Source organism: Astatotilapia calliptera, chromosome 4 (genome assembly GCF_964374335.1).
Source record: "Astatotilapia calliptera chromosome 4, fAstCal68.1, whole genome shotgun sequence".
Lineage (NCBI taxonomy): Eukaryota > Metazoa > Chordata > Actinopteri > Cichliformes > Cichlidae > Astatotilapia > Astatotilapia calliptera.
In genome coordinates this window covers 24,598,052-24,613,392 of record NC_137425.1, presented here as the reverse complement: position 1 = coordinate 24,613,392, position 15,341 = coordinate 24,598,052, and the positions used below count along the sequence as shown (strand labels likewise).

Genomic DNA, 15,341 nt, shown 5'->3' with positions numbered 1-15,341 from the left:
GAGATTTACCCTCAGAGCCTCCCTCAACTTACACCCTCATCACCTAATCTTGGACGCACACTCCAGAACCCTTACCTGCACAATGTCAGCAACACCACAGCTTTTCAGAGGAGCCCGTTACCTGTCATGCCTGGTGGACAGGAGGAGATATCAGCTAATGTACAGGAGAGCCAGATGATGCCCCAGTATCCCACTGCTGGTCTATCCAATGCTTTAATGCAGAACTCACGCCTACGGAGTGCCTCCTACTCATTTCCTCTGCAGCGCAATGCCAACCTCTATACAACAGTTCTCACGCCACCTGAAGCAGCAGTCCCTCTTGCCCCTTCTGTCCCTTCCTCCCCACAGTTGTCCCCTGCTATGCTGACCTCTCAGCTACGTAATGCTTCTTTTGCTTCACCATTTCAGCGACAACCCTCCCCCACATTGCCAGGCTCACCTGCTCCTCCACCTTCCCCACAACAACAAGGAGGTGTCAGAGGTAGCTCCCCACTTCTCTCAGGTGGATTGCGAACTTCACACATCCAGGGATCCATGTTCAAGCTTCCAGGTGGCACTTTGACAATGTCCCGGGGCCCTGTTGAGACTCCAGTTAACACTGATAGTGTAGGTGGTGTTAGCAGTGGGATGCTCTCTAATGCCTTACAGAACCAAAGCCTACATCGGGCGACCTATAGACTACCCGATGGCTCTTTTGTCACAAGAAATGAACCTGCTGAACATGTCTCAGGTCCATCTCCACTGTCTTCCCCTATGCTGTCCTCTGCTTTGCTCAATCCCAATTTGCGACAAGCCACATATCGTTTACCTGATGGTACACTTGTTACCAGGACAGAGTCCACATCTGCACCCTCCCTTTCCTCTTCTACACTCTCCTCTGCTCTTCTCAATGCTAATGTTCGTAACGCCTCTTATCGATTACCAGACAGTTCATTTCTCACACGTCCAGGAGAGCAGACGCAGAGTGCAGAGAGCTCAGTAGCCTCCCCTGGGCTTTCTAGCGCCCTGATGAATGCTAACTTGCGTAAGGCAAAGTTTCAGCTCCCAGAAGGATCTTCATTGTTCTCACGGAACCAAGCTCAACCTTCTTCCTCTGCTTCTTTCGGCCCTGTCCTTTCTGGTGCATTGTTAAAAACCAACATCCGTGGTGCCTCTTATAGGCTTCCAAACACATCATTATTTAAGCAGCCTGGATCTACTGATGCCTCTCAACCGCGCTCACTTGACCTTTCCAATGCTCTTCGCAACCAGAACCTCCGATCTGCCACTTACCGTTTGCCAGACGGAACTCTCATGACCCGCCCTCAGCCGGCTTCGACACCCAAAGCGCTTGACCTATCTAATGCCTTATCAAAAAACCCAAACCTTCGTGGGGCGAAATACCGCCTCCCTGATGGCAATATCATGACACGACTCGGTGCCCCCAAAGCACCAGAACCTCGAACACTCAACCTATCTGGTGCTTTGCAGAACCCTCACCTTCGGGGGGCCTCCTTTCGCCTACCCTCCTCATATGCAGTAGTATCACCCCAGGTGCAAGGATCTGGCCCTAGACAGCACTGGGCACAGAACGCTGGAGTTGAAGCCCAACAAGATGAAGATGTGTGGGGGGCAGAGAGGGTTTTACCTCATGGCACAGTCCAAAACTTAAATAAGTGGTCCATGTATGGTGAAGGGGAGCTGCTGGACCCCCGCAGCTTGATGGGACAGGAAGGCTTGGGGAATGAGCAAGGAGAATGGAATCTCCGCAGGGAGGGGGAACCACATGGGCAGTGGTTTGACAAGGTAATTTCTAAAAACGAATGTGGCATGACAAAACTATGTATCCACAATGGCTAAAATTGTCATGGTGTCAACCTGTGAAGTGCTTTTGTTTATGCAGTGAGTTCGAAATATCTAGTGTAACATTAGAGTGAAAAAGTTCCATAAATGATTAGGTATGTCTTGATGTTTTTGTTTTGAAAAAGCAGAATGTTTTGCTAAACAGCAAAAAAGGTAAAAATTTCTGAAATGTTTTTCATAAAGTTTGAGGGTAAGCAACTAATAATAATTCAAAAGTTAGAGAATCAACAGTTTCTTGTGAGTGAATGTGTTCTTGTAACATGTACTTGCATTTAATTTCTGAATGTCTGTGCTTGTTTTAGATGTATGCAATCAGAAGCCTGCCCACAATGGTTCAGCGGGAGCAAAGAGAGGAAAATGGTGTTGAAGATATGACACAGCTAGAGTAAGTTAAAAACAAAAATGCCACAGTACACCACAGTTACACTTAGAACAAAGCAGTGGGGACCTTGAACACTGTCTGGTTGTTCAGTATTTGTATATATTTAAGTCATATTTTTGGTTATCAGATTATGGAGGCAATGCATTGTGCTCAGCAGGCAGTGTTGCACAACACATTTTATAACACCTTTATAACTAAAGAATGATGAAAGGGTGGAGAAAGTATTTGGCTGTAAGAAAAAAAAAGCTCAATTTAAATTCAGTTGAACTCAAACATGAAAAAATAGTGTGGTTTTGGGTTGCTTTTTTTGTTCATAACCCCATAAATAATACTCTAATTGCTTCTTTCCCCTAGTGACATGCATGAAGTGGCTGTTCTGCTGAACATAAGGAAAAGGTTTGAGAGAGAGGTTATTTATGTAAGTATTTAAAGTATTTAAGCAATACACACATTGCAAAAACAACCCTAAGGATGTTTTTTTGTTTTTGTCTTTGCAGCACTCATGTATGGTCAAGTTATCTTGTTGTCTTAAAATTTTCCTTAATTTTTATTTAGTTGGATGACAAAAACGTTGTCTATAAACATCTATGGCTACTTCACAAACTACATTGAGTTTGAAAGACAAACAAAACCTGACCTGTAAACCTTGGGTTACACCAAAAAGCGTACATTTTTAACCTGGAATCAAGAGTTATAAAAGGGACATAGTGCATGTATTTAATTCTTTGGTCAATAATTTTAGATACCAGTTTTAATACACATTGTAGCCAGATGGATTTACATCTTGGCTGTACATCTAAATTGACCCACAGGCTGATCATTTAACCTACGTCTGCTGCCTTTAGCAGTACTTGCTGTGTATGGCGTTATTTTTGTGCCACTATTCTGAGCGCATGTAAAAACAAATTGCAGGTGCAGGTGTTGCATTTTGAGGAGAAATTTATTTTGAGTGAAGAAAAGCTAAATTAGAGTGAACAAAATTCATTGCTGCTTGCAAAAAATGTATTTCAGTGTTTGCTATTATCCACACACACACACACAATAGCAGCCCCTCTCGCTCAGTTTTTGCATTTGTGCTCGCTCGCAATGTGTTGCTCGCGCTCTCAACATTTCTGTATGTGCGTGCTCAACTCTTTCTGTACACCGCTATATTTGTGCCACAAAACCAGCCAATCACAGACTTGGATGCAAAAAAAATCTGATTGGCTGTTTTGGTCTCCAATCAGTTCGAAATGACGAAATGCAATATCCCAGAATCCATTTCGTCCAAAACTCAAATGAGGCAGTGGCGGAGGAACACAGAGTGGCGGAGTTTGAAATATTACTCTTTCTGGGTCACAAAATAAACTTTTAAGATATTTTCATGCGAGAATGGTGCTGTGTAAACTTCAAATATCTGCTCGATTTATCGAGACATCACATATTTGCATAAGTGCTCTAACGTTTTCGGAGATGCCTGTTACCCACCAGCTGACCTGGTGGTCACTCGGGTTAAACATAATATAAAAAGCTGAACTGACAAAAAATCGGCCGACTACACCACCAGGTATTATAGGAAAAACCATAAAGCCTTTCAACTAAAACAAACGCTGTTGTGACAGTGATGTACACTGTCTTGTTGGTATATATGTATGATTTGTATCACCTTCATGTTTCCCTCTCACCACATATCCAAACCGATATCATGACCAGCAGCTTTTACAGCTGTGGCTCCAGCAAACATCAGCTGATACTAGAAAGTAATATTAAATACATTCTAACAACAGCTTATCAAGCTTGAACGTGCTGCTGTTGTTTAGCGCGACATCCGCTGGTTTCCTGTTTCTGGTGCACAGTGGGCGATAAACAAACAAGAGAGACGATCAGCTGATCATTGATCAGTTTCATGATTGAAATAGCAACAGGAGAGGGAGGGGGAGAGAATGAGAGAAGAAGAGGAGCTGTGCGTTCCTTTTCCCCTCAATACGGATGTATTGTAATTGGTCCAGCCCAGAGTTGATCATGACCAACTGGCTAATCCACCACCTTTCATTGTTTATATTGTTACAAAAACAAACATAAAAATGAAAAATCACCATCGGCCCACCGGGCAAATGTCCGGTATGCCCAACGGCCAGTCCAGCTATGCGGTCAGCTGGTGGGTAACAGGCATCTCCGAAAACGTTAGAGCACTTATGCAAATATGTGATGTCTCGATAAATCAAGCAGATATTTGAAGTTTACACAGCACCATTCTCGCATGAAAATATCTTAAAAGTTTATTTTGTGACCCAGAAAGAGTAATATTTCAAACTCCTCCACTCTGTGTTCCTCCGCCACTGCCTCGTTTGAGTTTTGGACGAAATGGATTCTGGGATATTGCATTTCATCATTTCGAACTGATTGGAGACCAAAACAGCCAATCAGATTTTTTTTGCATCCAAGTCTGTGATTGGCTGGTTTTGTGGCACAAATATAGCGGTGTACAGAAAGAGTTGAGCACGCACAGGCAGAAATGTTGAGAGCGCGAGCAACACGTTGAGAGCAAGCGCAAATGCAAAAACTGAGCGAGAGGGGCTGCTATTGTGTGTGTGTGTGGATAATAGCAAACACTGAAATACATTTTTGCAAGCAGCAATGAATTTTGTTCACTCTAATTTAGCTTTTCTTCTCTCAAAAAAAATTTCTCCTCAAAATGCAACACTTGCACCTGCAATTTTTTTTTACATGCGCTCAATTTTTTTTACGTGCGCTCAGAATAGTGGCACAAAAATAATGCCATAGCTGTGGGGTTCATGCAGTCCTGGTCACCAAAAACATCGCCTGTCAAGTTAAATGTCTATGATATTTCAGGATTTTTTTTGTAATTCTTTATTCAATATTTGGTGGTGACTAAATGATGACAGTACGGTGGCCCTGAGAGGCCAAATGGACTGCAACTTAAGAAAACACCAGCAATAAGAAAAATGCTGCAAAAGCACACAAAACACAACAGAAATAGGAAAAAACACAAGGGAAGTGTTTCTGGGGAGACAATAACCCGACAGACCAGTTCCAGGAACCCAAAACATGGTAGGCGTGTTTTATCATGATTCATATAATACTGATGACGGATTTTTAGGCTAATAGTTAGGCTATCACACTTAGCTCTCATCTTTTCTTTCCTCACAAAACCGATAGATCCTCCACTTCTGTTAAGTGTCTTCCAGCGCAATTCTTAACATATTTTGGTTCCTGCAGCTGGTCCGTCAGATCTCCCCAGAAACACTTCCCTTGTGCTTTTGGATATCTGTTTTTTCCTATTTCCGTTGTCGTTTTTCCTATTTCTGTTGTGTTTTGTGTCCTTTTGCAGCGTTTTTCTTATTGCTGGTGTTTTCTTAAGTTGCAGTCCGTTTGGCCTCTCAGGGCCACCGTACGACAGATACAAATTTTGATGTCTTTTAAATTCCACGCAGGTGATGTACAGGGAGTGCAGAATTATTAGGCAAGTTGTATTTTTGAGGAATAATGTTATTATTGAACAACAACCATGTTCTCAATGAACCCAAAAAAATCATTAATATCAAAGCTGAATGTTTTTGGAAGTAGTTTTTAGTTTTAGCTATTTTAGGGGGATATCTGTGTGTGCAGGTGACTATTACTGTGCATAATTATTAGGCAACTTAATAAAAAACAAATATATACCCATTTCAATTATTTATTTTTACCAGTGAAACCAATATAACATCTCCACATTCACAAATATACATTTCTAACATTCAAAAACAAAACAAAAACAAATCAGCGACCAGTATAGCCACCTTTCTTTGCAAGGACACTCAAAAGCCTGCCATCCATGGATTCTGTCAGTGTTTTGATCTGTTCACCATCAACATTGCGTGCAGCAGCAACCACAGCCTCCCAGACACTGTTCAGAGAGGTGTACTGTTTTCCCTCCTTGTAAATCTCACATTTGATGATGGACCACAGGTTCTCAATGGGGTTCAGATCAGGTGAACAAGGTGGCCATGTCATTAGTTTTTCTTCTTTTATACCCTTTCTTGCCAGCCACGCTGTGGAGTACTTGGACGCGTGTGATGGAGCATTGTCCTGCATGAAAATCATGTTTTTCTTGGAGGATGCAGACTTCTTCCTGTACCACTGCTTGAAGAAGGTGTCTTCCAGAAACTGGCAGTAGGACTGGGAGTTGAGCTTGACTCCATCCTCAACCCGAAAAGGCCCCACAAGCTCATCTTTGATGATACCAGCCCAAACCAGTACTCCACCTCCAGCTTGCTGGCGTCTGAGTCGGACTGGAGCTCTCTGCCCTTTACCAATCCAGCCACGGGCCCATCCATCTGGCCCATCAAGACTCACTCTCATTTCATCAGTCCATAAAACCTTAGAAAAACCAGTCTTGAGATATTTCTTGGCCCAGTCTTGACGTTTCAGCTTGTGTGTCTTGTTCAGTGGTGGTCGTCTTTCAGCCTTTCTTACCTTGGCCATGTCTCTGAGTATTGCACACCTTGTGCTTTTGGGCACTCCAGTGATGTTGCAGCTCTGAAATATGGCCAAACTGGTGGCAAGTGGCATCTTGGCAGCTGCACGCTTGACTTTTCTCAGTTCATGGGCAGTTATTTTGCGCCTTGGTTTTTCCACACGCTTCTTGCGACCCTGTTGACTATTTTGAATGAAACGCTTGATTGTTCGATGATCACGCTTCAAAGCTTTGCAATTTTGAGACTGCTGCATCCCTCTGCAAGATATCTCACTATTTTTGACTTTTCTGAGCCTGTCAAGTCCTTCTTTTGACCCATTTTGCCAAAGGAAAGGAAGTTGCCTAATAATTATGCACACCTGATATAGGGTGTTGATGTCATTAGACCACACCCCTTCTCATTACAGAGATGCACATCACCTAATATGCTTCATTGGTAGTAGGCTTTCGAGCCTATACAGCTTGGAGTAAGACAACATGCATGAAGAGGATGATGTGGACAAAATACTCATTTGCCTAATAATTCTGCACTCCCTGTATGTTGAACGTGACAAACAGTGAAAGATAGCATTTGCAGGGGGATAGTGAAATGCACATATAGTAACACAGAAAATCAAAAGAATTGGGATTTATAATAAGTGTTTTTAAAACATATATTAATAATTGTGGTATGTGTGACAATGTTCATGAAAAGTTTTTGTTCAGATTGGTCCACGTGTTAAGGGATAGATAGGGTACACAGACACATGTTCCTACACACATACACTATGATCATTATGGTAAAATTACTTTCTTTGTGAACCTCTTCTTTCTTTTTTGTCCAGACATACATAGGCAGCATTCTGGTGTCTGTGAACCCCTATAAGATGCAAAACACCTATGGGACAGACATGGTGCTCATGTACAAGGGCTGTGCCTTGGGAGAAAACCCTCCGTAAGTTATTTTCACTCTAAAATTGTTGAACCGTGAACCTTATATTTAAAAAACAAAACAATAAATGTCAAATTATTAAGTATGTTTCATCCATGCTGACAGCTGTAAATAACTGTCAGCAACAGAGGATCAAAGTGCAGAAAGAGGGAAGCAGAATACTTTGTTGCGCTTCCTTTAAGAGTCTGAAGGCTTGTTGTGTATCTCTTTCTCCTTCAGGCATTTGTTTGCCATAGCAAACGCTGCTCATTCCCAAATGATGGATGCCAAAAAAAAACAGGTCATAATAATCAGGTAAGAGGCTGACTCTCATTGTTTCTTCAGTCACTTTCTCTGCAAATATGAATCAGACAACAGAGACGTGCATGCAGTTAATTATACGGTGCATTGTATTTTTAACATCTGAGTCTTGCAATGTGAAGCTTTTCTTTTGTATCCTTTGATATATCATTGGTAACCTTTCAAGGTTGTCCGTGAAGCTTCTTGGTTAAAGGTTTCCATCTACAGATGGATTAGTGTTTGTAAATTCATGAGTGTCTGTCTGTGGTTTACTGGCCAGCAAACTTAAGATGGAGTGTTTTGCTCCATGTCAGAACTGATCTCTTGGAAGAAAAAACACACACACACACAAACACACACACGCACATAAACCAGTGAAGTTAAATTTACCAACACTTGAGTGTGACTTCATTTAGTGGCTGCGCTCATCTGTGAAAACAAACACACCGACATCCAGAGGTTTGCACAAACATAGGTCTATGCTTTTGGATATGACAAAAGACACTCATAATATACACATAAACGCACACTCACACATGCACACGCCCTCACAAACCTGGAACACTTTAGCCGTATTCGGAAGGAGACACCTGTAAGGAAAGCCCAGCCAGGTCTGAGTTGGAGCAGGTTATGTTTCAGAGGTGTGTGTGTGTTTGTGTGTGAGTACATTTGTGCGGGCTGTGTGCTTGCAAGTGTGTCTTTGTGTTTCAGTTAGTATGTGTTAAGGGGTAACTGAGGTCTGGTGTACAGTGACCAATAATGGTCCTGTTTTTAGCTAAGCAGCCATTGAGCTGAAACCCTATGCTGGAATGCGGTGAAGGTGCCAGCATCCCTAAATGCACACACACACACACACACACACACACCCTTTGGCCAAGCTTACATAATGGTGGTATTTAGTGCTTGGCAATGGTAGATCAATGGACCTGTGTGTGCATGTGTGTGAAACTCTTTCAGGTGGTTTAATGCAAAAGTGGAACCGAAGCCTTGCCTAATGCAAGATTAGCCTTGTCTCACATCACTTAGTCAATTAAGTCAAACACTCTGCAAGCACCACCACAGAGGTGAAAAGGATCAAATAATGGACGCTCTAAATGATTTCTGGAAGTCCTGAGAAGCTGTGCTCTAATTCAGGGTAATGTTCACACTTGGTGAGCTTTTCCTTGCATCAAACCTGTTTTTGTATTTCCACTAGTAGAATGCAGATGATCAAAATAGTTCAGAGTTATTTTTGCCTACCATTAAAGAATATAATCTTTTACACTGCTCAAAAATAAAAGGAACACTTTTTATTCAGAGTATACCATCAAGTTAGTTAAACTTCTGGGATGTCAGCATGACTGGTTTGGTGGTGGGTCAGGGATGGTCTGGGGGGGCATATCCATGGAGGACACACCTCTACAGGCTAGGCACTGACACCATGACTGGCGTTACATATCGGGATGAAATCCTTGGACCCACTGATACACCCAACTCTGGTGCAGTGGATACTGGATTCCTCCTGCTGCTCAACTCATGTACCAAGAGTATGTAGGCAGTTCCTGGAGGATGAAGGATCTGATACCATTCACTGGCCCCCACGTTTGCCTGACCTAAATCCAATAGAACACCTCTGGGACATTATGGCTACGTTCACACTGCAGGCGAAAGCGCATCAAATCCGATTTTTTTGACCCTATGCGACCCATATCCGATCATGGTATTGTCACGGTCCGCTGTGACGGACCGAGTGGAAAGTGCGTGGAGGACTCAGGTGCAGACACGAGTGATAAGGAAGTGGACTTAAACAAAAGCGAGCCTTTTATTGTGGCTGATGAATACAACAGAAGCAAACCAGAATAAGGGCAGCACAAGAGCAATAACTAAACAGAAACCTAAACTGGGAATAAACTAAGGTAAGGCTATGGCTTGGAATATAATAGACCGGGCATGGAAACACGGAGGGTGGGAACACAGACGACGCGACACAGACTGTACGAAACACAGAGACTAAATACACATGAGGGAAGATCAGGGGAAGTGGATGCACACGGGGAACACAGGTGACACTGATAATCATAACAAGACACGGCAGGAGTGGACGTAACACTGATGGGAGATGGGCAAAGTAAAGCAGGAAGTACACAGAGGTTCAAACAGGAGGAGAGAGAGCACGGGGAGAACGCAGACATAACGGGCTGGGGAAAACATAGAATAAAGCACAAAGAGAGACGAGGGCTCATAAATACACAGAGGGGCACACAGGGGGTAAGAGTCACGAAGGGAAAACACATAAGGAACAACGTAACAGATCAACCCAGGAAGCATGGCCTAAATAAAGAACAAAATACAAAAATACATGAAAACTAAGAATACTGGGCCCACATGGCCCATGACCATGACAGGTATGACAGTGTGAACGGCGCAAATCCGATATTTTCAAATCCGATCTGGGTCACTTTCGTATGTGGTACTGAATCCGATACATATCCGATGTTTTAGAAAGCGACTGCTGTTTGAACGGTCATGTCACATTAAATCCGCCTTTTACGTCACCGACACAAGACTGAAGCCAATTATCAGCGCCCGAGAAGACATCGCGAACGCTTCCTGGCCATCCAGTGTAGATGTCAGTGAAACTGTTGGGAAGACAACGTAAACATTTTATTTGTACTGTATAATCTGCAGATTCTGACAGAAATCTGCAGCTATCCTTTGAAGCACCGCTCCTCTCTTAAACGGCAATAAGGATCATTATTAGGTTATTTACATTATTATGTAAATAACAAAATAACTTAAAGCAAAAATTGGGAAACGTGAAGACCGAAGTCTTTATATTAAGGGCCATCAGTCAAACAATACTGTTGCTCTGGGTCTAAACAGAGCGCGTTGTGTGTGACGTCTTCTTTTGCGCATGCGGGCCGCTTTGAGCGTTCACACTAGAGCGCGTTTGCTGTCGCATTTTATTTGTAGTGTGAACGAGCAGACAAAAAAATCGGATTTGATCAAAAAATCGGAATTGAGCATTAAGACCTGCAGTGTGAACGTAGCCTAAGTTTCAGTCCATCCGACGCTGCCAGACTGCACCTCAGACGGTCCAGGAGCTCAGTGATGCCTTGGCCCAGATCTGGGAAGAGATCCCCCAGGACACCATCTGTCTCATTAGGAACACCCCCCAACGTAGTCAGGCATGCATGGAATCATTTCTATCACTTGATGTGCCATCATTTCATTGAGCACATTGCCCAGTCCATATCTGTGTAGATATCAGCATCATTTCTTTCCACTGAGATCAGTGTTTCCAAAGTGTTCCTTTATGGAAATGGCACCTCATAATTAACCCATCATGGCTGTATAACAATAAAGCTTTTTGTATCTGGGCTTTGAAAAAGCACACACAGATTTTAAACATTAAAAACTGGGCATTGTAATGTTTGATAAGCTCAGTTTGTATGCACTAATATTCAAACTTTCCAGGTGCTGGTTATCTGAGGAAAAGTTGTCTCCAGCTCAGCTGAGCACTGGGGCAGTTCTTGATTGTTTTCATTGCCGTGTTGATGGGTTTTCTGTATTCCCAGTGAGACTCTGTTACTGTGTTTCAGTGGGGAGAGTGGGTCTGGAAAAACCGAGTCCACCAAACTCATCCTTCGCTACCTAGCAGCTGTACTTCACAAAACTAATCTTGCGCAACAGGTATGCACACACACTTCCTGACATGAATAAAGAACTGCCATCAGAGTTGGATATTTGCAAACTAAGACACTCAAAGTTTTCCTTCTTGTAATGACGACTAATGTGCTTGTGCATATTTTTTATTTGCCTGTATCTCCGGTGGCTTTCCTTGGGTGCAGATTGAGGTAGTTGGGGTTTTCTGCATGCTGCGTGTTTTATATTTTACAAGTAATTTTCATCAATGGCCATAAGAATATCAGGTTACTGTGTTTTGCCGTGGTGTGTTTTTCTATGATTCATTTGGCCAGACATTCCCACTGAAACAGCTTCTTTCCTGTGTGTTGTACAGTTACAGTTACTGCTCCCTTTATAAGGCGATCTGATAAAGGTTTATATATTGTTTGTGTGTTTGGCATCCCTGATAGATACTTGAGGCAGCTCCTCTTCTGGAATCTTTTGGAAATGCCAAAACCGTGCGGAACGATAATTCCAGTCGCTTTGGGAAGTACATTGAGGTCTTTATGGAGAAGTGAGTTGTTGTTTTTTTTAAAAAGCAACAAGCAAAACTTTGACCTCTGCTCTGATCTCACTCCAGCTTCTTTTACTTCTGAAGCTGCTTCTTTTTCACGTGTGTTTTCTGATTCCTTGTTTTCCCAGTGGTAGGATCAGTGGTGCCATAACCTCTCAGTATCTGCTGGAAAAATCCCGCATCGTCTTTCAGGTGAGGCAAGCTGACACAAAGGTCTCGATAGCTTGTTTATTTCTGTATATGGAAGTGTTGCTGTAAATGTGCCGTGTGTGCTTCAGGCCAAAAATGAGAGGAACTATCACATCTTCTACGAGATGCTGGCAGGTCTTCCTTCGCAGCAGAAGCAGGCCTTCTATCTACAAGAAGCTGAAACCTACTATTACCTCAACCAGGTAGAAGATAGTTTGAGTTTGATCATCATCATTGTCAGTGATTTTGGGTCACGACCCTTCCAAAAATCCTTCTCGGGTCACGTTTAGCACTGCTGGTCTTCTCGTTCTGCACACAGGGAGAGGATTGTGGGATAAAAGGGAAGAACGATGCAGAGGACTTTCTACGTCTGCTTTCTGCCATGGAAATCCTTCACTTCACTGCGGATGACCAGTCGTCCATCTTTAGAGTCCTGTCTTCCATACTGCACCTGGGCAATGTTTACTTTCAGAGGCATGAGGTGTGAATTATTTTATTTCTCAGGTTTTTCTCGTATGTCATCCCTTTTTTAAAATTTTGATTAATATAATAATAAGGTGCAAAGTGTTCAGTCACCTAGACTAATGAGTTAAATTCTAAAATAAACTAAACTTTATCAGGACAATAAAAACTATGTAAGATAAGCAGCAAAGATTTTCCCACAGGTAATTCTTCTTTTCTTTTTTCTTTTCTTTTTGCATTTCTATTTTCCTCCTGAACTGCAGGCTGATGGCCAGGAGGTGGCGTCAGTGGTTAGCACTCAGGAGATCAGAGTAGTCGCAGAGCTGCTGCAGATCTCACCAGAAGGACTACAGAAAGCCGTCACCTACAAAGTCACAGTCAGTATCAAACCGTGTCCCGTCTGCATGTGCACTGATGTTCTGTCTTTTGTTCGTTCAGTGCTTGAAAACAACAAGCATAGCACTGCAGTCTGTGACATTCCTGAACCTGGAGGTGATTTTTCTACATTGTCAACAGGAAGGTGATGTGGCACTATGCCAGCGTTTCTACCTTACTTACACAGCTGTGGTTACATTAAAGGCATTGTATCGCCCAGAGTGTCGCTTACGCAGACACAAAGGAGACACATGTGTTGATGCCACACACAGAGTGAAAGAATGAAAGACAAGAAAGAGGCAAACTGCTGTCATCGACCTGCTTGGATGGTTCTTTTCTCATCCTGACCTCCTCTGGTCGGTTATTAGGATCGTTTCTATCCAACCTGACTATTTCTATAAAGCAGGGGGTTTTGTGGAGTATTTGGTTATCAATTCCAATGAACCATGCCATGTTTTAAAGGGGAATTTAAATATATTGGAGTGCAAAACATTGGAAGATACTTTGTATATGTTTGCGTTTTAAGGCCTTAAACAGAACAATGAATTTAGAAGTGAAAGAATTGAAAAACAAATCAAACGTGCATATAGCAGCCTGTAAACTAGGAGAGCCTTCAGCATTTGTGAAGGAGGTGCATGATTATTTATCGAAGGACTTCACTGCTGATTTAGTTTAAATCTAGGACAGCTCATAGCTCTGTGTAGTGCAGGAGAGTGACTCAGTTTATCAAAGATTTATTGGAGGAGTCTGATTAAAATTGTTCCCTTTTTTAAAAAAAAGTTTTGATTCCTTTATTAAGAGCCAAACATTCAACCCAGTAACTTTTTTGACCCAGCTGATAAACTACCAGCAAAATGGCAGACATCCTCAAGTGAATGTACAGCATGAAAAAAAAGTCTAAAACTGAGTTTTGCAACTTTAGCTTTTACCTTTGTTGGTGTATTAGTGGTATTCAAATAAATGCAGATGTGCCTTTAATAGGTCACTTTTAATGATCTGTATCACTTTCACATGGTGAAAACAAGACTTTGCAACATTATACACAAACAGCACAATTTGATTAAGCTCTTGACATCATTGAGGAGGAAACGTCTCTCACCAGGACCAAGATCAGGAAGGGCAGCCATCTGCCTCAGCCAGTGAAGGCAAAAGGGGCAAAAAAGTATGATGCACAGACAATATATATAAAAAAAAACAAACCAAAAAACAAGGACGGGTCAGTCTAAATTAATTCAGTTCTATTCAGTTTTATGGATCAAATCACAACAGTTGCCCCAAGACACTTTATATTGTAAGCTAAAGACCCTAAAATAACACAGAGGAAACAGAGAACAACAATAACCCTCTGTTAGCAAACACTTGGGAACAGTGGGAAGGGAAAACTCCCTTTTTACAGGAAGAAACTTCCAGCAGAAAGAGCCTCAGGGAGGAGCAGCCATCTGCTGTGACCGTTTGGGCCTGAGCGGTGGAGACAGGACAAAAGACAGACTGTGGAAGAGAGCCAGAGATTATTAATAACTAATCATTAAATGGAGACTCCTAAAACAAGTGACTGAAACCATCAACTCAGCAGGAAATTGTATAGAGTGGTCAAGTCAGAAAGTCCTCTTTCTTATAGGCCTCTATAGGTCTGAATGTCTTTTTTGCAGCCATCTGGTGGTCTGCAGTTAGAATGCAATTTGAGGGCACTTTCACACTGGTTTAATTTTTCCAACCCAGAACAGGAGGCAGCCCACAGCGCTGGAGACTCGCAAGGGGGAAAGCATGAATGTAAACGGCTGCACACATCCACACATCCTCGATACATCAGAGGACACAGAAAAAATTCATATATAGTATTTAGACTGAGCTATGCTATTTTAAAAGGGAAAGCATCTTTTTACTTCTTTTATTTTTAGTGTGCTGCAGAGATGAACAGCCACATTCAGCTTATAGCTCCAGGGCGTGAATCTGTCAGTCATGCTTTTGTTGTGATTTCAGCTTTTTATGCTTCTGGTTTTTGAATCTAACCAGCTGGGAATCCTCTTTGTCCAAAGAACGCAGTTACTTATTTCCACGAGGCTTTGCTGTTTGCATCTTAGTGTCTTCATTTCTATACCTTACACATTCTCCTGCATAAAGAAGAAATGCTGTTTTGTTTTCATGTGAACTTTCTTGAGGTCCATTGAATTCAAACTGGGACAGGATGGTAAATTGGTCATTTTTTTTATGCTCTGAAGGAACTTCTTTAAAAACAGTAAACAGT

The 15,341-nt window shown here is 42.3% G+C and overlaps 1 protein-coding gene across 1 annotated transcript in view; it reads left to right on the top strand.

Moving 5' to 3' along the window:
• Nucleotides 1–2,144: 2,144 nt before the first annotated feature.
• Nucleotides 2,145–15,341, top strand: part of myo15aa (myosin XVAa) — a 43,432-nt gene continuing 30,235 nt past the window's right edge. Inside the window, exons 1-11 of the mRNA XM_080300420.1 lie at nt 2,145–2,227; nt 2,579–2,642; nt 7,505–7,614; nt 7,831–7,905; nt 11,472–11,562; nt 11,721–11,726; nt 11,967–12,070; nt 12,199–12,262; nt 12,349–12,462; nt 12,579–12,740; nt 12,985–13,098. Coding sequence (XP_080156546.1) covers nt 2,145–2,227; nt 2,579–2,642; nt 7,505–7,614; nt 7,831–7,905; nt 11,472–11,562; nt 11,721–11,726; nt 11,967–12,070; nt 12,199–12,262; nt 12,349–12,462; nt 12,579–12,740; nt 12,985–13,098 — 987 coding nt within the window. The remainder of the gene's footprint in view (nt 2,228–2,578; nt 2,643–7,504; nt 7,615–7,830; nt 7,906–11,471; nt 11,563–11,720; nt 11,727–11,966; nt 12,071–12,198; nt 12,263–12,348; nt 12,463–12,578; nt 12,741–12,984; nt 13,099–15,341) is intronic.